General features: G+C 45.9%; 1 protein-coding gene across 1 annotated transcript; it reads right to left on the bottom strand.

Annotated features, from left to right (window-relative positions):
• Positions 1-1,539: 1,539 nt before the first annotated feature.
• On the bottom strand, positions 1,540-9,800 carry BANF2 (BANF family member 2). Its single transcript, XM_006748203.2, has 2 exons — positions 9,650-9,800; positions 1,540-1,686 (listed from the first exon to the last, which is right to left on the bottom strand). Exons 1-2 carry the CDS (start codon positions 9,773-9,775, stop codon positions 1,540-1,542), a joined length of 273 nt encoding a protein of 90 aa, XP_006748266.1. The 5' UTR covers positions 9,776-9,800.
• Positions 9,801-27,908: the final 18,108 nt, after the last annotated feature.

Here is a 27,908-nt window from a genome sequence, read left to right as displayed (position 1 = left end):
ACTTTTGTTTAAGTTGGGTTCTTCTTGACCCTGACTGAAACTAAAATTGAGTATTTCCTAGAGGGGTGATCCCAGGAAACCCTGATAGTAGAGTGGGAGGAGAAGAAAGCAAATGTCTGGGGGTGTTAAAAGGGTAAGGGGCCACTGTGGGCAGCTGGGCTCAACCCTGCAGGGAAGATACCACCTCAGAGCTGTCCCACCCAAAGCACAAGGAAGCTGAGGCATTTAGCCATCAATTTCCACCCACGACTGGATGTTAACTCCCTGTGCATGGTCGAATCCCCACTCCTGCAACCAGAGAACCCTGCTGGCAGAGGCTATTCAGGAGCTTGCTGAGGGAAGTTACTGGGCTCTATTAGAACAGTGAATGCCAACAGGATAAGGCGCCAGTCACCAACATGTGCCAACATTTTTTTGAAATTATAAAGCCTGTATAATGGATTCACCTCAACTGAATTATGCTAAGTGAAAGAAGTCACTCTTAAAAGGCTACATTAGTATGTGATTACATTTATTTGGCTTTCTGGAAATGTCAAAACTATAAGGACAAAAACCAGATCATTGGTTGGCAAGGGCTGGGGAGTGGCACTGGGATGAATACAGGAGGGCATTAGGGAACTCTTTGGGGCATTGAAAGTGTTCTCCGTCTTGATTCTGAAGGTGGTCATAGGACAATGCATTTGTCAGAAGTCATAGAACTACTATACCTAAAAAGGGCAAGTTTTACTGGATGTAACTTATACCTCAGAAACCTGACTATGATGCTCTTAAAAATATGTCTGCCATATTAGTTGCCATTTCAAGGAAGTTTAGTTCTTTTCTCTTGAGGACTTAATGACTTGCTTCTAAAAATAGAAGAAGACAGAAGTGATACAGTGTGAGTCAGAGACTGGTTCGTAAAAGGCACTGTGGCTTCCTGCTTGCTCTCTTACTCCCTCTCGGGTCAGCCACTTTGGGGGAAGCTAGACGCCATGCCATGTGTAGCCCTATGGAGAGGCCCACGTAAAGAGCAGCTGAGGCCTCCAGTCAACAGCTACATGAGTGCAACGCCTTGAAGTGGAGCCTCCAGCACCAGTCAAACCTTCAGATGACTGCTGCCCAGCTGCCAGTTGCAACCTCATGGGAGACCCAGAGACAGAACCACCTAGCTAAGCCACTCTCAGTTCCTGACCCTAAGAAACTATGTGAGGTAAAATTGTTTGTTTGAAGCCGCTATGCTTTGGGTTCATGGGTCATGCAGCAATAGATAACCAATACACTGGCTTAAAACTTAATCCCCACCTTAGAAGAAAAGATTCTTTTATATAAATTTATGCTGAAATACTTGGCATGATGTTCATGGGAAGTGAATGACAGTGGTTTTTGGGTGGGTGAATTTGGGGATCATTTGTCTTTTGTCTTGTCCTCTTTTACATGCGTGCATGACTTTGTATAATGAACGTGTATCCTTCAAGTTAAACACAAAAATAATGACTCCAAGCCTGGGTGCCAGTACCGAGTGCGCCGTTTACCCAGGGGTCAGAGCCAGGAGGTGTGTGTCTATAGGAAGCAGGAGCACCACTCCTTCAGACAATGAGAACTCTCCTGGGCCTCACACTCGGTGGCACCACAACAACAGATGAGCCATTTCTGAAACTCTGCTTCGTTCTTGTGCATCAGAAGGAACTGTCCCAACAGGATGTAGGCCTGTGGGGCGGGGGAGAGGTAGGGAGAAAAACGGGAAAGGTTATAATAAACCAACCCAGAGATGCTCTTCTCCAACACCAGGACCCTCGTAAAAATAGAAGGAAGGGGCCCAGGTCAGGTTTGAGGGACAATGACAGCACCTGGGCGATGGGGATTCTGGGACCGGCCCTTGGTGAGATGTGAGGCCAAGTGAAATGCACATCTCTTGGGTCGGGTTTGGGGGGATGTTCAGCCTGGGGTAAACCAGAACCTGTCTTTCTCAACTTTAATGAGCACATATATCACCTGGGACCTTGTTAAAAGGCAGGTTCTGACTCACTAAGTCTGGAGGGGGGCCTGAAAGTCTGCATTTCCAACATGTCCCCAGCTGATGCTGGTCCAGGGACATTTCGAGTAGCAAAAGCATACTCCCTTCTGGCCTCTGATCTAGTATTTCTCTCTCTCTTTTCTTAAAAAAGTAATTTCTCCATCCAACGTGGAGCTCAAACTTACAATCCCAAGATCAAGAGTTGCACACTCCACCAACTGAGGCAGCCAGGTGCCCCTAGTATTTCTTTTTAACACAGACACACGCACACACGCACACATGCACGCACACGTAAAGAAGAATCAGAGATGCTCCCCACCCCATCACTTTCTCAATCCATCTTGCAGAGTTTCTAACTCTCTTCGCTGTTGACATTGTGGATAATTTTGTGCTATTGGGGTGGGTTGGGGACTTTCCTGTGCATTGCAGCAAGTTTAGCACCATCCCCAGTCTCTACCCACTAGATGTAGGAGGAGTCCCCCAGCCCCCCAAATTGTGACAGTCATAACCACCTCCAGACATTGCCACAAAAGCTCCTTCAACCAAGAACCACTGCACGTGGGACTGGCAGATGAAGGGCATCTTGACACCAATCTGTTCTTGCAAAGAAGCTGTGTGACCTCGGGCAACTCACTTAACATGAAGTGAGGACCCCAAGAAACAGGGTCTCAGTTTCTGCATTGCCTGAAGGCACACAACATGCCCTGCCCCACCTTGCAAACTGAATTAAGTAGATTCAGTGTGAAAATGTCAGGAAAATGCAAATTCCTTATTTGTCCTGGAATGCTTAGCCTGTGGGAGGAGCACAGAATGTAAAACACGATAAACCTTGCCCATCCTTCCCTTCTGAAAAGTCTGTGCGCATGAAAAACGCACGTAATTAATACTAAGTACACCAGGACTGATAGCTCTTCAGCATTCTCTCATTTTCTAACTACTATTCTACAACTTTTCACTAATCTCTTTATAATTTTATCACATGATTATTGACAAGGAGCAAGGACTACATGGAGAAAGGGACGCCCAAGACCGAGTGGCCACAAATTGACTGAGCCGCTCAATGGTGAAGCCTGGAGATTTAAGGTCACATAAACGCCCGTCATTCGCGGCTGGTTTGGGGGCTCTCCAGCCTGGAATGAATGAGAACCAGTGTCCACGCCTGCCGTCCTGGGCCTTCTCCAGGAAAACCTGCTGCTGTCTATTTACTCTCAGTTACATAAAACAAAGCAAACTTCATCTGAACCAAAGGGAACATTTTTTTTTTAAAGAAATTAAATAAAAGCTGAATTGCAGTTGTAAAATGTACCCAAGCTGTTGGGACTTGGGGTTTCTTATTTTTAGTCATGGTCCTGTTGTTGAAAAGATTAAAAAAACAGCCAGGATGTCATGGTCATTTTCAACTGCTACTTGAATCATCTTTTTAGAAAAGCCATATTATTGCTTAGAACGATCTCATATCCTTGTATTTTCAGTGCTGATTTTATGGAGATGTCTTTTAATTCAACATTTAAAAAAAATGAACATCTATTGAATGTTAATTGAGCCAGGTGCTGCAGTGGGTGTGGGGGGTGGGGTGCAGAGGTGAATGACAGGATCAAGGAACAAGGAGCTCTGTCCAGGGAGAAAGAACATTAGTGAAGATGATAAATAATAGTAATAATAATGATAATAGTAATGGCGCTTGAGGACCTTTGATGGGCTCCAGACCCATGGCACGTTTTAACCCCGTCCCATTCTCCAGATGGAATCACTGAGAATAGAAGAGGTTGACCCTTGTTTTCCTGAGCCCCATGTTTGCCCATCCCGACTGTCCACATCTGGCCTCACACCTATGGTGGCCTCTGCCCTTTTGGAGGCCCCGCTGTTGGCATCAGCTGGTCGGGTGATCAGAGCCTCCATATCCCCACCAACCTCAGCAGCTGGGAAACCAGGGAATGCATGCCATGTAGGACCACAGGCAAATTTTCCAGGAACACTGCAGGAAGAAGGGCCTCTTCTCGTGGCCTCTGGAACCAAGTTGCCACTGACTGTCCCTCGTCCACTCGCTCTGCCACCCTCCAGGGGTGGGGAGGAAAAGTTAGCCATCGTCATGGTCCCCATCACCGCTCTGCCCAAAGCCTGTTCTGTTTCTCCACTGGCTCCAGAAAGTGACCAAAGCTCACAAAAATCTGGCTGCAGGGAGGGTGACGCAGAGACAAGGGAACGTTGAGCAGACATGGCCTAGTCCCACCACCTTGGACAGAGGCCCCCCCCCACCCCCCGCCTTGGTTTAATGCTTTGCTGCGGCCATCTTGAAGTCCTCAGTATAGGGGAACAAGGGGCCTCATATCTTCATCTCATGCTAGGTGGCTGGTCCTAGTCCATGCCAATGAAAATCTTCCATCTTCACTGTGACACCTGGCCTTTTCTTTTCTTTCATTAACTGTTTTTTTTATTTGAGCGAAGTTGACACACGTTTGTTTCAGGTGTACAACATAGTGATTTGACACCCTGCAGGTTATGCAATGCTCCCCACAAGTGTACCTTCTGTCACCTGACCTTTGCAAACACATCCGTGGTCTTGGCCCTCGCTGATTCTCAGGTTTCTCTCTCACCTCTGCCTGCAACGCCAGCTCCTTGGAGCCTAGAGTGAATGCATTTACATGGCCACAAGACTTCATTGGGGGATCAACAACTCTCTTTTTCTCTAACCGGGTTTTGGCTCTTCAGCCTTCATGGCCACTGGTAGCCAGTGACAATCTTGAAAATCCAGTACCTCTTGGTCATTTCTGGTTTAAAACTCTTGTCTTAGTGCGAATGCTCGATCCAATGCAGGGCTTGCCCCTTCTTCTTTCTTCTCCATGCCTCCCTGGGATATACTTACACTAAAAAATTATTTGTTTGACTAAAATTCAGATTTAATGGAGCAGGTCCCTGTATTTTATCTGGCAACCCTACGCAGGGTAACCCCAAACTTCCACAACTGACTCCTTGCAGGGCCCAGACATTAGGCAGTGGGGGAGTCTCTGCATGACTACCCCCCACCCCCAGAGACTGTCTGCCCAGATGCAAATTTCACCTCTCTCACCCCAAGTGACTTTGAGCAGGTCACGCTCTGTGGCTCTGTTTCCCCATTGGTAAAACAAAGGTGAAATAGTATACCTTATAGGATTTTCTGATGCTTTGATGAAATATAAATAATGCACTGAGGACAGAGCCTGACATGTAGCAAACATCATGCACAAGTTCTGCTGTTAGGAGAGCCTTAGGGAGCAGGTGGGCACCCATACATACACCCCTTACTGATCTTCCAAGTATCTTTCCAGAGGAAGATTCAGGCTCAAGGATAGGACTTTATAGTGTCTTCAAAGAACATTGAACCAAACCAGATTCTCTGGGCTGGTAAACTTACTTCCTCACTGTTGGATAACCTCAGGGCTATCCCCCGAGTAATGCACCCGCCCCATAGGGCACTGCTCAAAGTCCCTGAATTTACTGAGTGCCTGGAAATTCACTCATCCCTGGGCCAGGTTTTCATAGGGAGAAGAGGAGTACAAAGATTGTAGAACCCTCCTGTGCTTCACAGGAGACGTGGGAGAGCCCCAAAGGCAAGCTGTGCCTCTCTAGCATAATGAGTGTGGGTACTCAGGCCATGTGTGGAAAGAACAGTCAACAGCACAGATGTCACAGCAAGGGGTCCTATTGAATACTCAGTGTTCAGAAGCACGAGCTTATCAGGCTGGGGTAGGCGGGCAGAAGGAAGGCATTCTTCCCAGAGAAGGTCCGTTGTGAATGGGGTCCTGAAGTGGGTGAATGTCCATTTCAAGAGAGGCCTGCGGGCAGGTGGTCCCGTCTGTGTTTGTGATTCATGGACAGTGTGGCTTGGGTATGGAGTGGGTGGGGGTGGGGAATATAAGACAGAGCTAGAGCCAGGCCATCAAAAGCCTCTTGAGCGTCTTGTGCACCAACATATTTTCCTTTCCTGGTCATTCCTTTGTCCCTTTCGGTCCTTCTGCTGTTAAATCTAGACCAGCACTGTCCAGTAGAAGTTTAATGTGAGCCAGCCACATACACAATTTTTAATTTTCTAGTAGCCACAGGAAAAATGTGGGGGGGATGAAACAGGTGAAATTAGTTCTGATAATATGCTTCATTTTCTCCCATATTTCACAAATATCATTTCAACGTGTAATCAGTAAAAAACTATTGATGAGATACTTTGCATTGGGTGGGGTACTTTAAAATTCTAAATCTTTAAAATAAAATCACAGTGCGTACTTTATATGCATAGCATTAAAGCATTATTCAGATAGGTGCTCCGCAGATACAAATGGCCAGTGGCCACAGTATCAGATAGCAGAGATCTAGATTCTCAGAGATCTAGATCTGCCAAGGCTGACCGCCTGGGAGAAGAGCAGGCACAAAATACCTCAGAGAGAATTCAGCTAAATTTTTGACTGTCAAAGTCCTGAAGAGACTTGGGTGAATCCATAGAAGAATCAGTAGTTTTAAAAGTCATGGCATAGCTGGGGGAGGGGACAGCTAGACCCCAGCAGAGGCCAGCAAAGGATAGCATGAGACCCAGACAGGTGTCCCTCCCTAAGGTCTCTTGCAGGCAGGGTATAAAAATCCAGGAGCTCGGGCGCCTAGGTGGCTCAGTTGGTTGGGCGACTGCCTTCGGCTCAGGTCATGATCCTGGAGTCCTGGGATCGAGTCCCACATCGGGCTCCCGGCTCAGCGGGGAGCCTGCTTCTCCCACTGACCCTCTCCCCTCTCATGCTGTTTCTCTCTCGCTCGCTCTCTAATAAATAAATAAATAAAATCTTTAAAAAAAAAAAATCCAGGAGCTCAGAGGATTCTAGGGCAGTGAAACAGCTCTGTACGTTACTATAATGGGGGATATGTGTCATTATACATTTGCCCAAACCTATAGAAACTCTGCGAGTGAACCCTAATATAAGCTATGAACCCTAGGTGATTACGATGTGCCAACGTAAGTTCTTTGATGGTTACAGATGTACCACTCTGGTGGGGGTGTGGCTCATGAGAGAGGATGTACATGTGGGGGGAGACAGGGGGTACATGAGAAATCTCTGCATCTTCTGCTTAATTTTGCTGTGAACCTAAAACTGCTCTAAAAATAAAAGCCTAAAAATATGCTAAAAATAATAATAATTAATAAAAAAATATATGCTAAATCTGAAACCCCTTCCCTATAGGATCTGCCTGCCCTGGAGGCTCTTCCTGCTGGCCCCAGCCACTGACTGGTCCTCACCCAGAAGCACCTGTTCACCTTTGTAGGTGCCACATCGGGTCTCCTGGATCCTTTTACAGGCCCAGCCAGGCTCCAGCCCTGAAACAGAGTCTCAACACCAAATCCCAGGGTAAGCTCTCTCCCTGCTGTGGTAACCACCGGGACCCAGATCTTCCTGTGTGGTTTGTGACAACACAATCTACCGCCATTCTTGTCCTCACTTGATCAAGGCACTAACTCCCAGGAGCCTCTGTCCTCTCCTTTATGAAGTGGAGATAGCGACCCTCATCTCATTCGCAGGTGCATGAGGGGCTTAGAGCAAAGGAGAAAGGTGAAATCCCCTACGTTAGTGTTTGGAATTAGTGACCCTAGGAATGAGTAGGGCCTGGAAGTGGTGTGTTGGTCACCGTGCTCACCAGGAGGTCGTGAGCATAAGAGGGTCCTGGCCACACCCAGGCAAACGGTTTCTTCTTCCCTACAGCCCTGATTCTGTGCAGCAAGTTCTGGGATGCCTGAAATTTACCCATTATTCATTCATTCCTTTATCTTAAACATGCCTACTGCCCCACATGTAATCCTCATTTAAAACACAGGCTGGAAAAGACAAAACTATAGGGACAGAAAATAAATCAGTGGTTGTCAGGTGCTGCGGGTGGGGAATATGAAGGGCACAGAGGAGCATTTTGAAGTGTGGGGACTGTTCTGTGTCTTGATTGTGGTGGCTTCATGGCTGCATGCATTCGTCAAACCTTGCAGAACTGTGTACTAAAAAAGGTGAAATTCACTGTATGTGAATAAAAATATTTTTAAAATGCTGAGTCTGGCTGAACAACAGCAAAAAAACCCACAACCCATTAAATCAAAGGGGGTAGAAGCCAGAATAATGGGTATCTCTGAGAGTGGGGGATGGCATTGATGGGGGAGAGACACAAGGGGATCATCGGGCATTCTGGAGGTATCCAATCACTGAATCTGGGAGGTGCCTCCATGAGTGTGTGTGTGTGTGTGTGTGTATATGTAAAAATTCACTGAGCTGAACCCTTCATATCAATGTCGGTGTATTACACCGCAATAGAAAAGAAAAAGGGACAATCATTTCTTTCAAAAAGGAATTTTTAATTTAAAATGTCTTTTCTAGGGGCGCCTGGGTGGCTCAGTCGTTAAGCGTCTGCCTTCGGCTCAGGTCATGATCTCCAGGTCCTGGGATCGAGCCCCGCATCCGGCTCCCTGCTCAGCGGGGAGTCTGCTTCTCCCCCCACCCCCCGCCTCTCCCCACTGCTCCTACTCTCTCTCTCTCTCTGTATCTCTCTGTCTCAAATAAATAAATTTAAAAAAATAAATAAATAAAATAAAATGTCTTTTCTAACCAGACTTTGCTTACTTCACTACCTGCTTGGGAAGGGTCCCATCTCCTTTATCTGGGAGGAAAGAATCCAATCCACCTCAGTGGTGGAGCTCCAGCTTCCTGGCAATACCACCTAGTGGATATTAAATGGGCCAGTAGATTGGGGTGATATTCAGAATATTTCACAGCTGGTATAAGCAACGTGTTGACCAGAAAACCAGAGGTCCACTAGTTCAGAGGCCCCCTGGAAACAGCCGTGCACGGTGCAGGTGCACACCAAACTGTTATCAGCCGTGTGTGCAACAGTTCCCAGCCTTTTCGGGCGTTCCTGCAACATCTTCCTGCGCAGTGGTATAGACTGACATGAGAAACTGAAGGGAATGAGCAGCAGTAGCTGTGGGCAAAATCTCTTAACTGAGCGCACAATGCTCCACGTGAATTCCCATCTGCCTCTGTATGTGCTCCTCACTCTCTTTGGGTTCTCCTCGGGATCGTCTCCCATTCTCTCCTAAAATTCCAAGCAGCTTTAAGAGCACCATAAAAACAAATAATTATGAAGAAAAGAATGTTCCACTTCCACTGGATACCCTTGAGGCCATTCTTGGGCTGTGAGTGACATCTTAGAACTACTCATATCCTCTTACTCTGGTGTAGACCCCAGTCTGCTGTTACTCCACCTGCCATTGCCAAGCTGGTGCCCTGGTGGGGCAGGCGAGACCCCACAAATCTCTTCATGGAGGTGGGAAGTACATGCAAATCATCCATCCTGATGGCGCAGCCCCAGACTTGGGCGGCTGGCTCACTTCTGTTGACCTCTGGGTGTTTGAACACCAAGTGAATCATGCCCGGCCCTGCTGCTCTGAGCCAAAGCCATTCAATTTGCCCATCATCTACTGGCCTTCGAGGCTGCCCAAGCATGAGGGGTCAGTGACGCTGAAGCAAGTGGCGCTCTGCCAAGTGGCGGCTTTGCTCTGTGATGGCCCCTTGCAGGGACACATAGCAGCAGCAGCCATCTGGCAGGGCTCAGGGAAGAGAGGTTGGGGAGCGAAGTTGGGGCAATAAGAAAAAAATGAGTTACCTTGCTGAAACCTTTGGTGACCAAATTGACTGCAAGCTCACGGCTGATCCCGTCCACCCAGGCAACATCCTTTTCTCCGATGGGTTCAGAGAGGAAGGCTCTCAGCCTGGGAGACATGTGATCCATCTTCTGTAACAGCGGCGGGAGAACAGGGTTAGGAGGTGGCTGGCTGCTCACAGGGAGAGAGGACGCTGGGGGGACTTCCCTGCCGAGGGATGGGGGCAACAGATGGCAGACTTCCTCCCACCACTCAATATTTATTGAGGACTTTGAGATGTCAGGGGCAGTGCCCTGCACTGAAGACCTCAACACATCCATTCCTGCCTGGATGGACTGAGAAATGCACAATGATGGCCCTGGATGAGACCAGTAAACTCCACCAAAGGGGTGCATTTAATGCTAAGAACTGTGATGGGTTTCTCTCTGCTAATCTTCCTGCCGTCAGTGCTTAAAGAAACACTGCTTCTTAGGAGCAGAATTGTGGTTGGAGAAATGGGGATATGTTGGTCAAAAGGTGCAAAGGTTTAGTTACATGGAATGAATAAATTCTGGACATCTGGTATACAGCACGGTAATAATAGTTAACAATAACGTATTGTGTACTTGAAGACTTCTAAGAGGTAGATCTTAAATTACATCTTACTACACACGCATACACAAAAGGATACCTATATAGAACTGACGGATCAGTTGTTTAGCTTGATCGAGGTGATCTTTTCAGTGAGTGTATGTCAATCAAATTGTGCACCTTAATATAAACAATTTCTTTAAGTCCAAGATTTCTCAATAAAGTTGTCTTAAAGGGAAAAAAAAGAAATCATTGTTTCTCTTAGCTAATTAACCCACCTTCTCTCTTTACTACCAACACTTTTGCGTATTTTTATTTTAGCTTTTATCACACTCTGTAATAGTTGGTTGTTTAGTGACACATAACAGAAAACTCTTCAACTGGATCAACTATCAAAGAAGATATTATATAACTCAAAAGCCCAAGGGTAAGGATGGGTATGGTGCAATCAAGGCCACAACTCCATTTTCTCTGATTCTTTCAACTTTTCCTCCTTGTGTTGGCTTCGGTCTCAATTGGTTCCCCTCATGGCAGGGAAATGGCTGCTTTAGGACTCATATTCCCCAACACTGCACCCCAGAAGAAGAAGGAAAGAGAAAGAACGTGTCTCTGAGGCATTCCAAGCAGAGCCTCATCCAGTCCTGAAGGTCTGCATAGGGTTACCAGTGTGAGCTTAGTATTGGCAGTACACTCCAGTCCTAGATCTGGGAGGGGAGTTAGCTTTCTTTAAACCATATAAGCTGTGAGATCAAGCATAGTTACCTGAACAAAATCAGGATTATTATCTGGAGAAGGGGAGATGAGTGTTAAACAGTAACCATAATACCCCACTATTGTCCACCCCTTTGGTGACCCAATATCTGTACATTTTTCTTCCATTACATAATCATCAGAAATACCCACACTTGGCTAATGTAGACTCACCTCCTCCCCCAGTGGGTGAAGCTCTATGACTCATCCAGTTACTGGATTCAGATTCAAGTTCATATTTTCTGGAAGATGCATCATATTCTCCATCATGTCTGGAAGTAGCAACTCATGGGATGGTAACCTATGAACTGAATTCTGAACTTCACCACCATCAACATAGTCAATAGTGAGGGGAAAAAACCCCAGGCTATCTGCAATAAGAATTTCCAGAAGGGGAATTCTCCATTTGGAGAAGGGGACCATGGGAAACACATTCAGGTGTCATTGGCCAACAGTACATGCAGTCTTTTTTTTTTTTTTAAAGATTTTATTTATTTATTTGAGAGAGAGAGAATGAGAGAGAGCACATGAGAGGGGGGAGGGTCAGAGGGAGAAGCAGACTCCCTGCCGAGCAGGGAGCCTGATGTGGGACCAGTACATGCAGTCTTGAGGAAATATTGGAGATTCCTTGCCATGCTGGTAAAGCAAGTGCCTTAGTCAGCCGAGATGGTGGCCCCCAGCTCTGCGTTTGGGTGTAGCTGCCCCGTCTGCTGCCTCACCAACATTTGAGTGGGCGTGTGTCTTTCAAGGAGAGTCATTGCTTTAACAACACGCTTCTGGTTGGTACAAGTTCAGGGGTTGCCCCGAGGAATGGGCAATTTCAGGCAATTTCAGGCATTGGTTGCCCCTTTCTTTGGCAAGTCAGCATCCTTAAGAATCTCCTGGATTTCTTCTATTCAAGTCTGTGGGTTGGTAGTTCAAGCTGGATTTGGTCTCAGGTCAGAATCCTTGAGCTGGCAACAGGACTCTGTGCCTTGCCCACTGCCCTACTCCCCAGATTAGTGGCATCTTCCTTCACCTCTGACGTGAAGGTACCCCACGTTGGCTCCCTACCCCCCAGCTATATCCTAGCTCCATGTTCGCAGTGAGTGGGCTGTCCCCTTCATCAAGCTTGAGGTACCTAAGACAAGATGCTCCATAGAGACCTGGGACCTGGGGACACTGTTTATCCAGGGCCCTGATCTTTTCTCTTGCTAAGCCACCTGGTTTGCTGCCTGTGTTCTAACTTTAGCCAGTTACATCAGCTTTTCTGACCCAGCAGGGCTTGCTCATCAAAGTCCAGTCACTTCAGCTGGCAGGCCACAGGCAGAAAGGCCCTCTCTCAGCAAAGCTGTGTTTTTATTCCTCCCCATTTTCAGATGGGCTACCCTCCTAAATTTGAGTCTCCTAGGACCTTTTTCTTTTTTAAAGATTTTATTTATTTGAGAGAGAGCACGAGCAGGGCAGGAAGGAGCAGAGGGAGAGGGAGAAGCAGGCTCCCTGCTGAGCAGGGAGCCCAATGCAGGGCTCGATCCCAGGACCCTGGGATCATGACCTGAGCCGGAGGCAGACACTTAACCGACTGGGCCACCCAAGTACCCTGAGTCTCCTAGGACCTTAACAAAGACTGCCAGAGGTAGCCAACATCCTAAGTATTTCCCACCATATCTCTCCAAATGTCCTATCTCCCTACACATAGGGTCTGTATCCTGGGGTTAAACAGGGAGAATCAGCCATTTTGCTAGCCCGGGATCAGCGTCTTCCTAGTTCAGGTGGACATCCTGCTGTTCTTCATGTGAATACCTCTTCTCAGCCAATCCACATTTGAGGTTTGCTTATTGTAGCATCCCCTTCTTGGTACCAAACTCTGGGTCAGTTTGGACAGTTTGTAATTCAAGGAACAGAAAAATCCAGTTCAAACTGGCTTACATAGTAAGAAGGTCTTATTAACATCTGCCACCAAGAAGTCCGGAGGTGGATCACATGCTTGAGGAAGGCTCTGGCTTGAGTTCCCTGCAACTCTCTTGGCTTGGCCTTCCTTTATATATGGGCTCAATCCTCAGCTTGACTCTTTCGTGGAAATAACTGGGCTGTGGCCAGACCTGGCATCATTTTTGCAAGGCGCGTCCCCCTCCCTCAAAGGAAAACTGTTTTTCCCTAGAAGCTGCCAAGGAATGTCTTCTCCAGTCCAAATCATCATATGTCAAGCCCAGATATGTGTCCTACCTCTGGTTCAGAAGGCAAGTCAGTGACCTACAGAGCACCCAGGCTGCATGGGTGAGGATGTGGCACAAAGTCAGGGTAGCTGCCATGTTAGTGGGGGTAGTTACTCCATACCATGATATGGGACAAGGTCAGAAGAGCAACCCAATGTCCACCATATATTCCCCAGTAGATTGTGAGGGCCACAACTGCCTCCTAACGCCCTTTGCTTCCCACCCCAGCCCCAGGCAGGCAAAGGGCAAGCACTCGGTGACGTAAGTGACTGATCCATCCATTGCTTTCAGATATCTCCAGCGCTGGTCCCCTCACCTGTTCCCATGCTCCCAATTCTCCACACCTAGAGTCTAGCTCCCCTCATAAGGCTTCCTGCCTTCTGTGACACTTAGGGACACAAACTCTCCAAGAAGTGATGAAATCTGAAGGCACTGATTGTAGGAGTTAGGAGGCGTCTAAGAGACCTTGATGTGTCAGCTGGTTCGAGGAAGGGGAGCACAAGGCAAGACTGGTTGTCCAGGGGCCCCAATACTGCAGGTCTCAAATACACAGCGGTGTGAGCTGTGAATATTATTATGGGGGAGGGGTCTCCATCTCTCCAGCAGCTAAATATGAAGATCTCTCTTAATCTGTGAAAATACGCTGAAGGGTGAGCTCTGCAGCCCCCATCACCTCCTGGGATGAGGAGTCGGGATTGGGGGTCCAGCTTCAGGCTGGGCTGTAGGAGATCAGGGTTTCTGAGCAGGAGGAAGAGCCCCAGAGCTCTTTCACCAGCTTTTTGGGGAAAATTCCATTCACTATCTGCGTTGGCTATCTGTTAAGTTAAACATCTCTGCCCATTAAATGAATAAATGGAAACTACAACATTGCTATCAATGCAGCAGCAGCATCAAAGACAGGTAATGATTAGCAACACCTTGTGTGTATTTGCTTTTCTCACACACCTGATCTCACTTTGATCCTTGGAACACTCTGGAGCATAGGCAGCAGGAATTTTTATCCTTCTGAGGATCCACTGAATAGAAGCCTTCACATTCATTAGGATGCCTTTGTCTGAGGCAGTGGTTCTCAACTGGGGGCAAATTGTACCCCCCCTCCGCCGAACCCCAAATTGGCAAACTGTCTGGACACACTTTGGGTTGTCAAAACTGAGGGAGGAGAGCTATTGGCATCTAAGGGTAGAGGTCAGGGTTGCTGCCTAATGTCCTGTAATGCACACAACAGCCCTCCCACAACAAAGAATTACCCGGCCCCACATGTTGATAGGTTCAAGGCTGAGAAACCCTTCGCTAAAAGTAATAGAAAACCTGACTCAAATGGTCTTAAAAAATACTTTTCTAATCTCACATAATCCGAAATCCATCGGTGTGGTGGACCCCAGGATCTTGTCAGTCAGCGTCTGTGTGTGGGTGTGTGTGTGTGTGCGTGTGTCCATCCATGTGTGTCAAGAACCAGGCCAGCTGCGTCCAAGGTCCCAAGATGCATACAAAATTTGCTTGGGTCCCGTCCAGACATGAAAACTTCCAAAGGAAGGACAGGCCATTTCTTCTCGGGTGTTCCCAGAACCTCTTCAGTAGAACTTGCCTTGGTTGCATTGGCCGGAACCAGGCAGCATGCCCACCTGGAAACCAGTCACTGGCCAGGGGAGTAGTCTGCATGGGGATGCGGATGAGGTCAGCCCGCTGGACATATGGCCTCTCAGAGAATGCCGGGTTCTGGAGGAAGTAGGAAAGGAGGTGGATGCTGGGTAGTGAATGACTGAGTCCACCATGTCTTCCAACCTGGTCAAATGTTCAGTCCATCACAACTAGCACTTCTCAAAGTTTAATGTGCACACGGACCACCTGAGGGCGGGGTCTTGTTTAAAAATGTGGGTTCTGATGCAGAAGACCTGGGTGGGGCCCAAGGTGCTGCATTCCTAACCAGCTCCTAAGAAGATGCCCATGCTGGGAGCTCACAGATCACACTTGGAGTAGCAAGGCATTACATGATGCCACTTTTTCTTTTTATATTTAATGGTGGCAAAATTTACATAACATAAAATTTACCGTCTTAACCATTCTTAAGTGTCCAATTAGGTGGTGTTAAGTATATTCACATTGTTGTGCAACCAACCTCCAGAACTCTTTTCATCTCACAAAACTGAAACTCCAAACTCATTAAATAGCAACTCTCCACCGTCACCTCCCCCCAGCCCCTGCCAACCACCACTCTGTTTTCTGTCTCTATGAATTTGACTACTCCAGATTCCTCATTTAAGTAGAATCGTAAGTATTTGTCTTTTTGTGACTGGCTTATTTCACTCAGCCTAATGTCTTCAAGGTTCAACCATGTTGTATCATGGGTCAGAATCTCCTTCCTTTTTAAGAATGAATAATATTCCACTGTATGTATGTATCATATCTTCTTTATTCACTCACCCATCAGTGGACACTTGGCTTGCTTCTACTTTTTGGCTATTGTGACTAATGTTGCTATAAACACGGGTGTGCAAATATCTCTTCAAGATTCTGCTTTTAGGGCGCCTGGGTGGCTCAGTTGGTTAAGCGACTGCCTTCGGCTCAGGTCATGATCCTGGAGTCCCTGGATCGAGTCCCACATCGGGCTCCCTGCTTGGCAGGGAGTCTGCTTCTCCCTCTGACCCTCCCCCCTCTCATGTGCTTGCTCTCTCTCATTCTCTCTCTCTCAAATAAATAAATAAAATCTTTAAAAAAAAAGATTCTGCTTTTAATTCTTTTGGATTGAGTGGAATCACTGGACTATATGGTAATCCCATGTTTAATTTTTGGAGGAACCACCATACGGTTTTCCATAGTGACTGTACCAATGCTGTATATTCTTAAACTTTACCACACATTAGACTCATGCTGGGAGACACAAATAACCAAAGCTTGGGTCCCTCCTCTAGCATTTGACTTAATTAGCATGGGGTGTGGCACAGACATCAGAATTTTCAAAAACTCCCAGGTGATTCCAATATGCTGCCAAGTTTGAGAACCACTGTTTCCTTGTCATTTGCTTCTCATAAAATTATGAGCAGGTTTTCTAGGTCCCAGCTAAGTGGGATGTTATAGTGGGTTGTCTATGTCTGTGTTGCCAGACGGCTTATGCTCACCAACTAGCAGGCAGTGTCTGTCCCCCCTTCCCCAGGCACATCATATCCTCATTAGCCATCAGCAGGAAGATTTAACTATGACCCCTGATGGCTTTGAAGTCAGAGAATTCAGAGCAGACAGGCCTCTATAATGGCCTACTCCTTTTTTTTTTTTTAATTAAAAAAAGGGATCTTTACTTCAAAGGAAATTTTACCTGGAATCCCTTTATATAAAATAGATCAAAGCAGAATAACTCTGTTGACTTGCCAATGAGGGGAGGGCACCAGAGCCACCCTGGGATATATATGGAGCCGTCCCTATGGTTCCCTTTATGACCCCCTCAAACCCCTGTCTGATCCAGCCTACACCCCTCATTTCACCCGTAAGAAAACCAAGGCCTCAGAATTTAAGTGACCTGCTCAAGATCCTATGCTTAGCAAAACAGGGTTGACTCTGTTTTCCAGGGGAGCACTCTTTCTAAGTGATGGGGGCACTTCCAGGGTGGGTTTCAGGGTGGGCTATGTTACGGTCAGTTCAAGCACTCAGCCATCACATGACAAAACTACCACAAATGCCTTGACATAGTCCTGTCCCATAAAAGAGTCTTGGGTTACAGGGCGTTCTATTAATTACATCGTTTTGAACCACAAAGTACTGTTTGGGGAAGATACATTGGCAGGAAATGACTTCAACCAAGTCTGGTTTTAGAGGCTAAGAGAAGTCACTCACCTGTTTAAATAAGGAATAAAGCGTCAATGGAATTTAATCACGACTCCCAAAGGAATGACCTTCTAGTTGCAAATGTTTGACATCCTTTAAAGATCATTTAAAAATCTATACAATAAGTCTTTGTGAAGACGCAATCCCAAACGCGCCCCATCAGATAAATGGAGTGGGGTGGGGATGCTGCTCTAATGCCATACAAATGGGTATTTGGGGCTTGGGATAAGATTTCCAGTGGGGACATTGTACACAAGTTTAAAAAGTAACATCTCTCAACAACCATTAGCTGAGAGTGAAGTCATTAGTCTCTGGAGCCCAAGTAAGATGACTCTAGAGCTGACCCAATGATGAAGACACTGGTATGGACCATACAAGAACATAGCTAGAATACTATAGTTTCCCTGAAATCTAAATGGAAGAGTGTAATATTTCTAAATGTATTACTTTGCCTAATATGTAATTTTAAATGTGTATAATTAAATTATGAAATGAAAAGGTACAAGCAAACTATTTTATCTATATCCCTAAGAGTTTATACATTCAAATGGCCCAAAAAAGCATTTTCGGAGGGGTCTTCTAATTGAGCAAATGAGAGGTTCTTTTATTTTCCTGTTTGCTTTATATTTGGGCATATGTAGTACTGCCTACTCCAGGAACTGTGATGTTGATATTACTTAAGCTTCATGTTTTGCTCTCCCCTTTTATTGAAGGGGTACAGGACAGAAATCTGCATAGGTGGTCACATTGTTGAGGGGGCTGCTGCCCACATTTTGTTCTAGAAAATGCTCCCCATGGTGAATCTTTTTTTATGTGAAGAAAAAAGTATACCTTTCAAAATTGGTGTATTTCTGTCTTTATGAGGAAAGGAATTTGTAAACATATTTCTCTTTTTACTCAGCCTACTGGGAAGCTTTGAGCTAAACCTACTGGCCACATTTAGAAATTAGCATGGATAAAATCTCTCTCCCTTCCTAGTTATCATATTTACTTCTTCCGCTCAATGCCCTCATTTTCTTTCTACTTTTACTTTAAAACTTAAATTTATGTGCTCAGAGTATTCACACACTTTTTAAATTATGCTGCTTTATTATGTGCTCTAAGCCTCAAAGATATGGAGAATAAAAATAGTTCCTAAACTAAGCAGATTTATGGAAAAATTCAGGGTCCCTCCCTATGGTCTCAAAAACTCTGCAGCCTTGTAGCACCAAGGGAAAGCAAGAGAATGAGGATGAGAATAATCTCAGGATTGTCCCTACAGAGGCCCTTGCCTCCAGTGTGCGGATGGTGGGACAATGGAGTTGGACCAGGAGGGAATGAGGACAGTACGCATTTCTCACCCCCTAGGATCCAAAGGAGTGCTGTCTGTCAGATACCATTCCTGACCCTATATACCTCTGCCCCGCTCCTCAAAACTATCTCTTCTCCCTTCAAATGACCCGGTCTGCCTCTCCCTCCCAGTCATTCCTAGATAAAGAATAAAAAGAAAGGTGGTAATATTCCTATGACACTGAGGTCTGACTCTGAGGAGCTTTCTCCCCCTTAAGCTGTTAAAGGTCTGAGGAGACACTGTAAGGTTGCCTCCCTTTTTGGATGGAAGCTCATGGCCCCAAGGCATAGGGCTCCACTTTGTACAGTCAATTCAGGAATTACTTTCCAGGGCCTACCATGCTCACCACAGTGTCCCATGGCCAAATTTCACCTTCTCAGGCCACATCCTGGCGCGCCTGTGAATGGCTTTCTCTGTGAGGATTGCTCAGCTGGTGGGCTCTATGCCTGCTGGCGGCCATCTTTGCCAGGATGTATGGAGAGCCTGCCTGAGAAGGAAGCAACGTGGAGAGAAGCAGATCTGAGGTCAGTGCAGATGGGCAGAAGAAATGCCCAGGCTAGGGAGTCAGAGATAAATGGATGCAAATATCTGTCCTTCACTTACTAGCTGGGAGACCTTGAGAGGATTTCTGAACCAAAGACTCCGTTTCCTCATCTGTACGGTGGGCATAATGAATGTCACCCACCCACAGGGTGGTTGTGCAGATCAGAGAGTTAACTGAATGTCGAACGTGCAGTACACTGTCTGGAAGAGAGTAAGCACCACTGCAGGTGAGCCAATTCATTGGGATTGTATCGCACCAGGATTTCGCAAATGTCTACGGTTATACGGTCAAGTTGATTTCTGTTGCTTCTAAGCACTATCTTCTTCTTCTTCTTCTTTTTTTTTTTTGGTTTCAAGTTTTTATTTAAATTCCGGTTAGTTAATATACAGTGTAATATTAGTTTCAGGTGTAGTACTTAGTGATTTATCATTTACATACAACACCCAGTGCTCATCACAACAAACGCCCTCCTTAATGCCAATCACCTTTCTAGCCTATCCCCTGCCCACCTCCCCTCCAGCAATCTTCAAGTCTATTTTACAGTTTGCCTCTCTCTTTCTCCCCTTTTTTCATCTGCTTTGTTTCTTAAATTTCACATATGAGTGAAACCATATGGTGTTTGTCTTTCTCTGACCGACTTATTTCACTTAGCATTATACTCTCTAGATCTATGTTGTTGCAAATGGCAGGATTTCATTCTTTTTTATAACTGAGTAATATGTAATACACATTACATATGTGTATACACACACACACCACCACCACCACACTTTCTTTATCCATTCATCAGTCAGTGGACATTTGGGCTCTTTCCATAGTTTGGCCTCCAGTGTGCGGAGGCCAGTAAGACGTAGGGGTGAATGTATCCCAATGAATCTCTATTTTTGTATCCTTTGGGTAAATACCTAGTAGTGAAATTGCTGGGTCGTAGGGTAATTCTATTTTTAACTTTTTGAGGAACCTCCAAACTGTTCTCCAGAGTGGTTGCACCAGTTTGCATTCCCACCAACAGCATAAGAGGATTCCCCTTTCTCTGCATCCTCGCCAATATCTGTTGTTTTCTGTCTTATTAATTTTAGCCATTCTGACAGGTGTGAGGTGGTACCTCATGTAGTTTTGATTTGTATTTCCCTGATGATGAGTGAATACTGTCTTCTAAAACATGAGCCTGTCTGTCCTTTGCATACCATGGAAAGACCCTTTGGCATCCATCCCTGTGAGGGTTGCCTGTTGTCTACCAGTGCTCAGCACTGGCTCTCTCTACTTCTGGGACCGGCACCTCTACTTCCCTTTGGGGACTCACTCTTCCCCAAACTTCAATCTCTATCTTCCCAACCCCCTGACTCCAGGGGGCAACCATGTTAAGGCCTGGCCAATGGAACTAGTATATCATTTTGGCCACAGCAATGGTTCAGAAATGGGTTGTGGTGTATTCCCTAGCCCAGGCCAAGCTCAGCTGGCAGGATGTGAGTGCAGAACTACTGGTGACCATCTCTGTCATCACCTGTCCCTGAGAACATGCCTGAGAAGGAAGCAACATGTAGGAAAGCAGATCTGTGAGAAGGAAAGAGACATTCCCAGGACTCACTTGCAGTCCTGGATCTAGCCATGCCTGAAGGCACCTACCCTTGAATTTTTCAATTGTATCAGGCAATATTTCCCACTTTTGTTTAATTTAGTTTAAATTGGGATTGTACAATCTGTAACAAAGAGCCCTAACTAATCCACCCCCCCATATTCATTCACTCATTCACTCATTCATTCATCAAGTGTTTGTGGTATGCTTTCTATGCACCAAGCACAATGCAAGGCACAAAAGCATCTTCATTCCACCTAGAGGCCTGTGGCAGGATTAGTCCCATGGGCAGGCAACAGGGATGGAAAAAATCATTTTTCAATGACCATTACTGCTCATCATTCACAAATAAAAGGAATATTTCCCTTCCTTGCCCTGAATTCCAATTCTACAATGGCAAACAAGATTCCTCTATTCCTTGGTGGCTGTCTTACACATGAACTTTTAATTGTAAAGATTTCTCCTGATGCCTGTGATGAGTAGCCAAATAAATACAATGATTTCTCAGAACTTTACTGAGCATTGTCTCTTACAAGACCTTGAGTGAAGTCTATGAACCTACAGGACAAAGGCTTCTGCAGGTTCCTGTCAGAGAAAACCTCAGTGATGACCAGGACGTTCCCACAGGCAGCAAGTCACATCTTTGGGGAACCATAAAGGAAAGGGAGGAATGTCTTCATGAATTCCAGACTCCAAAGGTCAGTGTGGGTCTACTAGAGCACTCTGGGGTGTGCTGGATTGGGGGTAGGAGACCTGAGTCTGCTCTGCCTATGACCAGCAGTATGATGTTGGGCAAATCACTTCCATTTCGTGTGTATAAAATCAGAATGTTGAATTAGCTGGACCTCATTGTTTTGGTCCCTCCCAACATCGTGTGTCTTTGTTAACTTACAGTCTTTAGATGATACAAAATTCACACAGGGTCATGGTCCCTATTCTACCATTGTCAGGTCCAAAAAGCTCTGAAAACCAAAAGATTTTTTAAAAACTTATTTGGCAGCAAAACCTGGCCTAGACCAACACAAAACTATTTATAGTCTTTATTATCCCACTTAGTGTGAATATTTATACATTTCACCACAGGAATATTAATGGGTTTGTTTACAGTGTACTGAGCCAGACTCCACCAGGAATGTTCTATAAGACACAGAATAGGCACCATATTGCCTTTCTAAAATTCAAAAAAATCTGAGTTTTCCAAAACTTCTAGCTCCAGCACTTTTGAATCAGGTTTTATAGACTGACATTAAGATCACTGTGCCTGCAACAGTCTCCTGTAGAAGATGCTTGTCTCCCCAGCTTACCCACACTCTACCTTTCTTGTCCATGTCACTAAGGCTCTGTCCCTGTCACTAATCCTCTCTCCCCAAATAAAATTGTCCCCTTTCTCCTATCTGTGCTGGATATCCTCTGTCTGCATAGTGGTTCTAACTGGGACTACTGGGGCTTGCATCTTTTCTTCATGAAAACATTTCCTCTCCTCTGGGGCCCCATTCTCTGTAAAAGACCAGGCGCTGAGCTAATGAAATAAGTCATCTAAGGAATTATGAGTGTTTTAGTTCCCCTCCCTGGACAAGGCATCTGCATTTCTAACAAAATTTTTTTTCACTTATTTTTATTTTTCAGTGTGGTAAAATACCCATCACACAAAATTTACCTTCTCACTAATTTTTAAGTGTACATTTCATAGCATTAAGTATACTCATATAGTTGTGCCAGCAATATTCAGAACTTTTTCATACCCATTAAACACTAACCTCCCATTCCCCACTCCCCCAGCCCCTGGCAACCATCATTCTACTTTCTGTCTCTATGAATTTGACTACTCTAGGTACCTCATATAAGTGGAATCAGACAGCATTTGTCTATTTGTGACTGGCTTATCTCACTTAGCATAATGTCCTCAAGGTTCATCCACTTTGTATCATGTGTCAGAATTTTCCTTTTAAGGCTGAAAAGTATTCCATTGTGGGTATATACCAAATTTTATCACCATTCATTCATTGATGGACACTTGGGTTGCTTCTGCCTCTTGGCTATTATGGGTAATTCTGCTATGAATATGGGTGTTCTATATTGTATATTTTTAAACCCCTTGATTTGCATTCCCTCACGGGTAGAGCTGTTTGATTCTGCCTCTCTCTGCTGTTATACCCCTAGCAAGAGCAAGAAAGCAATATCGTCTTGGGAAAGAGGAGGATTACCCCCAGAGAAATGAAAAACGAAGGGAGAGTCTATCTCATCTGCCCCACGGATAATGGAAAAAGCTTGCTCCATTATCCAGAGAAGACAATGTCTGTGAAGTGGGTCATAGGGGCAGGGGACTTGACCTTCCCTCTCTGGGACAAAAATCCCCAAATGAGCAGACTTGCTAGATTCCAGAGGGCAATGTCCGGAATGCCGGCTGGACTGGGAGAATGGTGCGTGAGACGCAGTGGCCTGCTTCCTTGGGCTTACCACGAGATGACAGGAAGAGGCACTTCCTAAACCTCTGTGGCAGTGCTACGGCACTGTGAACAGTGGCTAGAGAGAGGAGTCTGAGCACGGGCCAGAAGATGGGCTGATGGGTGAGCTGAAGCCACGAGTCAGAACGAAGAGGCCCCGTGAGTGGGAATCTTCCAACCAAGGCAAAGGCCCAAGTCACAGACTCCTGAAGAGGCTGCCAAGATATCCCTAAAAGTCCAGATGGGGCTAATCATCTGTGTGGACCAGAGCAGCCTCATGCCACAGGATCCGGCTATTGTCCTGCAGATTCCGTGAGTATTCAAAGTCCTGTGCACTCACTGCCATCAGGACCCACCTGCACCTCTCCCCTCCCCACCTCCACGGCCACAAAGCCCCTTAGGGAAGGCAGGAAGGGGCAGAGTGGTCCCTAAGGAGACACACTTTGCAACAGAGACTCTTTAAAATTTACAACTGAGGGACGCCTGGGTGGCTCAGTCGGTTAAGCATCTGCCTTTGGCTCGGGTCATGATCTCAGGGTCCTGGGATTGAGCCCCGCATTGGGCTCCTTCCTCAGCAGGGAGCCTGACTCTCCCTCTGCCTGCCGCTCCCCCTGCTTGTGCTCTCTCTCTCTCTCTGACAAATAAATAAAATCTTTAAAAAAGGAATAAAAAAATAAACTAAAATTAAAAAAAATTTGCAACTGAAAAAACAGATGAGGAGGTCCCGACCAGCTGATGCACCCATCCCCCAACGGCCTGTGCAGCTGCTAAATGCTCCTGGGGGTGGCTCCCCCCCAGAGCAGTATCTCAGCAATGGAAGCTACCACACGGGGAGACACCTGGGAGGTTAGAAGGCCCAGGCCTTGCCTGAGGGAGGCCAGAGACCTCTAACCACAGTGTTGAAACCCCCTGCTCCATCCTTTTGTCTCAAGGTAGGACCAACTCTCTGGCACCAATCCTGTTCCAGAATGCTCATGGGGTCAGGCAGAAGCTGGTTCCAGCCGGCACCGCAGCCTTACTCAGCCCCTGCTCTCCTGTTTCCCTGCTCCCCCAGACTCGGGTGGCCAGATTTAGAGATAAAAATACAAACTACAAAATGCCCAGTTAAGTTTGAATTTCAGATAAACAATCAATAAATTTTAGCATAAGTATGATTGAAATATTTCATAAGACAGACATCCCAAAAAAGTTATTCGCTGATTATCTGAAATTCAAATTTAACTGGGCATCCTGCATTTTTTCCAGCAGCTCTCTCCTCCACCCCTGACTCCGCAGAAGCCCCTAAATTTCAGCCCACACTCCCAACCCTGGACTCCCAGGTGAGCCATGCGAGTCAGAAATTAATCCTGTTGGGATTTCCCTCCCTCTCTGGATCTGATGAAAGCCGCAAACTCACCAAGCTCATAGCTGAAGGGGACACAGCACAATAATGCCTGGCTAGAGAGAGAATTGCTGTAGGACCACATGTCACTCAGAAGTCACCTCTGAGGCAAACACTAGTTCAGATGTCAGGGTGCCCCTGCTCATCTGGAAAGAACATCTGGTACCAGCAGGGCTCACGCCTGGGTTGCGGGCAAGTGGGAGAAATGGAACCAAAGGGGGCTCACGTTTGTTGAGCACCTATGATGTTGCCGGCCTCTGTCTGGCCATGGTCCCACATAGTCCTCAAAATTCATGTGGCAGCACTATTTTGAGAGATGGAGAAACTGAGGCCCAGAGGGGCAACAAGGATCACATATCTAGTAAAAGGCAATGTTGGGGTGTAAGCTCAGGTCCGGGTGGCTCCAAAGCCCATGCTCTTCCCTCTCCAGGATGGGAATCAGAAGAGCAACCACAGCAAGGTTAGCAGGTGCTGTCCCCACCTGCCCACATCCTCTAGGGGCTCACAGTTCCCTCAGCCAGCACCCGTGGCTCTCCCGGCAGCTGATGGGTTACAGTAGGTGGATAAATGCCCAGCGCTGGCGTGGCTCAGGTGGCACAGTTCCCAGATATCCCCAGAGGGATCGAATCCCAAAGGCCCTTGGTGGCAACCTGCATGTGAACGGTTAGTGGCCACCCTCCCTTCCTGTTTTGCCTCCTCGCCCTCCTACTTGTATGACCTGGATCCCTCACAAATTAACCTGCTTGCACGGAAATTTGATTCTCAGGGTTGGTGACCGCGAAAGCCAGCCTAAGAGAGCAATCACTGCCTCCCCAGGCTCCCCAAGGCACCGTGTGAAGCTCTTTCCCAAGTATGACTTCATTTAACCTGCCCCGAATGCGAGGAGGTGGGTTCTGTGATGATCCCCATTTTACAGATAAGATATGTTAACTGACTCAAGGCATTGCCGGACCTCAAGCCCAAGTGAGCCTCAGAGTGATATCTGCGTTCCCAAGCACTGAGTCATCAGGAGAGGCTTCTGCTGCATTTCTGGGCAATCATTTTCTCTCCTTCCAGCTCTGGACTGAATTCCTTTACTTGGGTGCAAATGCAAACTGGGGCAGCTGGCCATCGGCCGGCAAGGGGACATCTCATGGTCTAGGTGGAATTGTGCAAATGTGCAGTGTTGTAAGCACTGTGTTGATTCCATCCTAAGATAAGTCAGGTCACCACGCTATGTGTCTTCTGCTTGTTCTTTGGCAGATGGAGTGCTGAGTCCCAGATTCAACTTTCCCTTATTCCTTTGCTCAAATTTTATGTACCTGCCCTTGCCTGCTGGTCCTTGGCAGAGCAGTTCCAGTACCTTCTAAGGACCCCTCCCGTTCTGCCTATCTCTGCTTGTGAGGGTATGTGTCTATGTTGTGTGTGTTTTAGTTCTGAAATTGGTCCTCATGACTTACCCAATTTCCCCAAGTGCAAAGACCTACTTAAGACTCTTTCCAAAAAAAATCACTAGCCTTCTTGGCTCTGGCTTCAGAGAGGGGGCCTCAGCCAGAGTTGTGTTCTTCTCTTTCTGATTTGTTTCCACTCAAAGCCAGGTCTCAAGGCCATAAAGAAAGTATTTCCCAAAGATTGCCATTGATTTCATTTATTGCATTATTTATGTGAGCAGATAATGAACTATTTGTATTGCAAACAGGACTTTTGCAGAGATTACACAAAGGAGTTTCAGTCATTTCTAGAGAGCTTTTGGTGTTTTGTAGCCATCAAAAGATAAGCCTGCCCGTTTGTAAACACACTCATGGACATGGAGCATAACCACATTCCTTAGGGGGAAGAGACTGAGTTCCCCGGTCTGGGCAGGGCAGTTCTTCTCTCTAGTAAGGATCAGTCTCAACCCTGGATCGTCAGGGAAGAGTTTAGGCTGCAGTGGACCTTAGTCTCAATGACCCTTTTGAAATCAGACACCCTTTTGAGCATTTATTAGAAGTTCAGACAAGGGGTAGCAAACATAAATCCAAAGGGTCCAGGCAAGTGAAAAAAATAAATTAGTGAGGAAAAACAGTGCGAGGGCAAAGATAAACAAGGCCTCACATTTGGCATTCATTAGGGAGGTCACAAAAGGTGTGGGCTGTGGCTGAGTGCTGTACCACACCCCACGAAAGGAGGTAGTCCCCTTGTAGGAATGTGGGTCCCAGGTGACCAGATATGGTGAGTTATTTCAAAAGAATCTAGATTTTTATGTGCAAGCTCCCATTTTTAAAATGTTAGACAATAATTCAAATATCTGTAACACGATGTGGACCCAACCAAACAAAGCCATTCCACCAGTTTGCCTCTCCTGCTATAGACTTTCCTTCCAGAAAAATGTCCAGCTCACACACATAAATGTAATTTGACATCATATTTCAGAAGTCTGTGGACCAGGGACCCCAGGTTAGGAAACTTTGCGTTCAAGTTTCAACTCATATAAAACCTTCATCTTGGGTGAGTGTTTCTCATCTTTAAACTTGGACGTGGTTTCCTGGGGACATGTTCTAATTTTCCCCATGAAGGTCATCTACAAACAGACAACCAGCATTCCTGTCTCCACTTCCCATCTTCCCACTTGGTGGCCAGACACTCACTACTCCCAGCATCTTCCCAAAGGTCCCCACTGGGATTTTCATCTCAAAGGCATCTGCTGATGTTCAGTCATCAGGAAAATGCAAATCAAAACCACAATAAGATATCACCTCACACCTGTTAGAATGGCCAGTATCAAAAAGACTGGAAATAACAGGTATTGACAAGGATGTGGAAAAAAGGGAACCCTTGTGCACTGTTGATAGGAATGCAAACTGATGCAGCCACTGTGGAAAACAGTATGGAGGTTCCTCAAAAAATTAAAAATAGATCTACCACATGACCTAGCAATTTCACTTCTGGCTGTTTATCTAAAGAAAACGAAAACACTAATTCGAAAAGATATCTGTACCTCCATTATTTACAAGAGCCAAAACATAGAAACAACCTAAGTGTCTACTGATAGAAGAATGGCTAGAGAAAATGTGGTATATACATAAAATGGAGTATTATTCAGCCATAAGAAAGAAGGAGATCTTGCCATTTGCAATAACACAAATGAAACGAGGGCATTATGCTAAGTTAAATAAGTCAGAGAAAGACAAATACCATATGATTTCACTTATATGTGGAATCTAAAACACAAAAAAACAAATAAAAACAAACTGAACTCATAGATACAGAGAACAGATTGGTTGTTGCCAGAGGTGAGGGGTGGGGGTGGGTAAAATGGGAGAAGAGAGTCAAAAGGCACAAACCTACCATTATAAAATAAATAAGTCACAGGGATATAATGTACAGCATAGCGACCATAGTTAATAAAAGTGTATATTTGAAAGTTGCTTAGAGTAGATCTTAGAAGTTCTTAAAAATTTGTAACTATGTATGTTATTGGTTGGTAACTAGACTATATATTTTGCAATATATACAAATATTAAGTCATTATGTTATACACCTGAAACTAATATAATAGTATGTGTCAATTATATCTCAATTAATGGGGAAGAAAAGCATCCACTGGTGGAGACATGGTTTCCAGTCTCCTGGTTGAAAATACTAGGGTGTGGTCCCCAATCTCTTCCCTTCTGGGCCTTGACGGCTGATGGCAGGT

The sequence above is a fragment of the Leptonychotes weddellii genome, chromosome 10 (assembly GCF_054177405.1).
Source record: "Leptonychotes weddellii isolate Sample4059 chromosome 10, ASM5417740v2, whole genome shotgun sequence".
Classification (NCBI taxonomy): Eukaryota; Metazoa; Chordata; class Mammalia; order Carnivora; family Phocidae; genus Leptonychotes; species Leptonychotes weddellii.
Note: the sequence above shows the minus strand (reverse complement) of the source record. Positions and strands in the feature narration are given on the sequence as shown.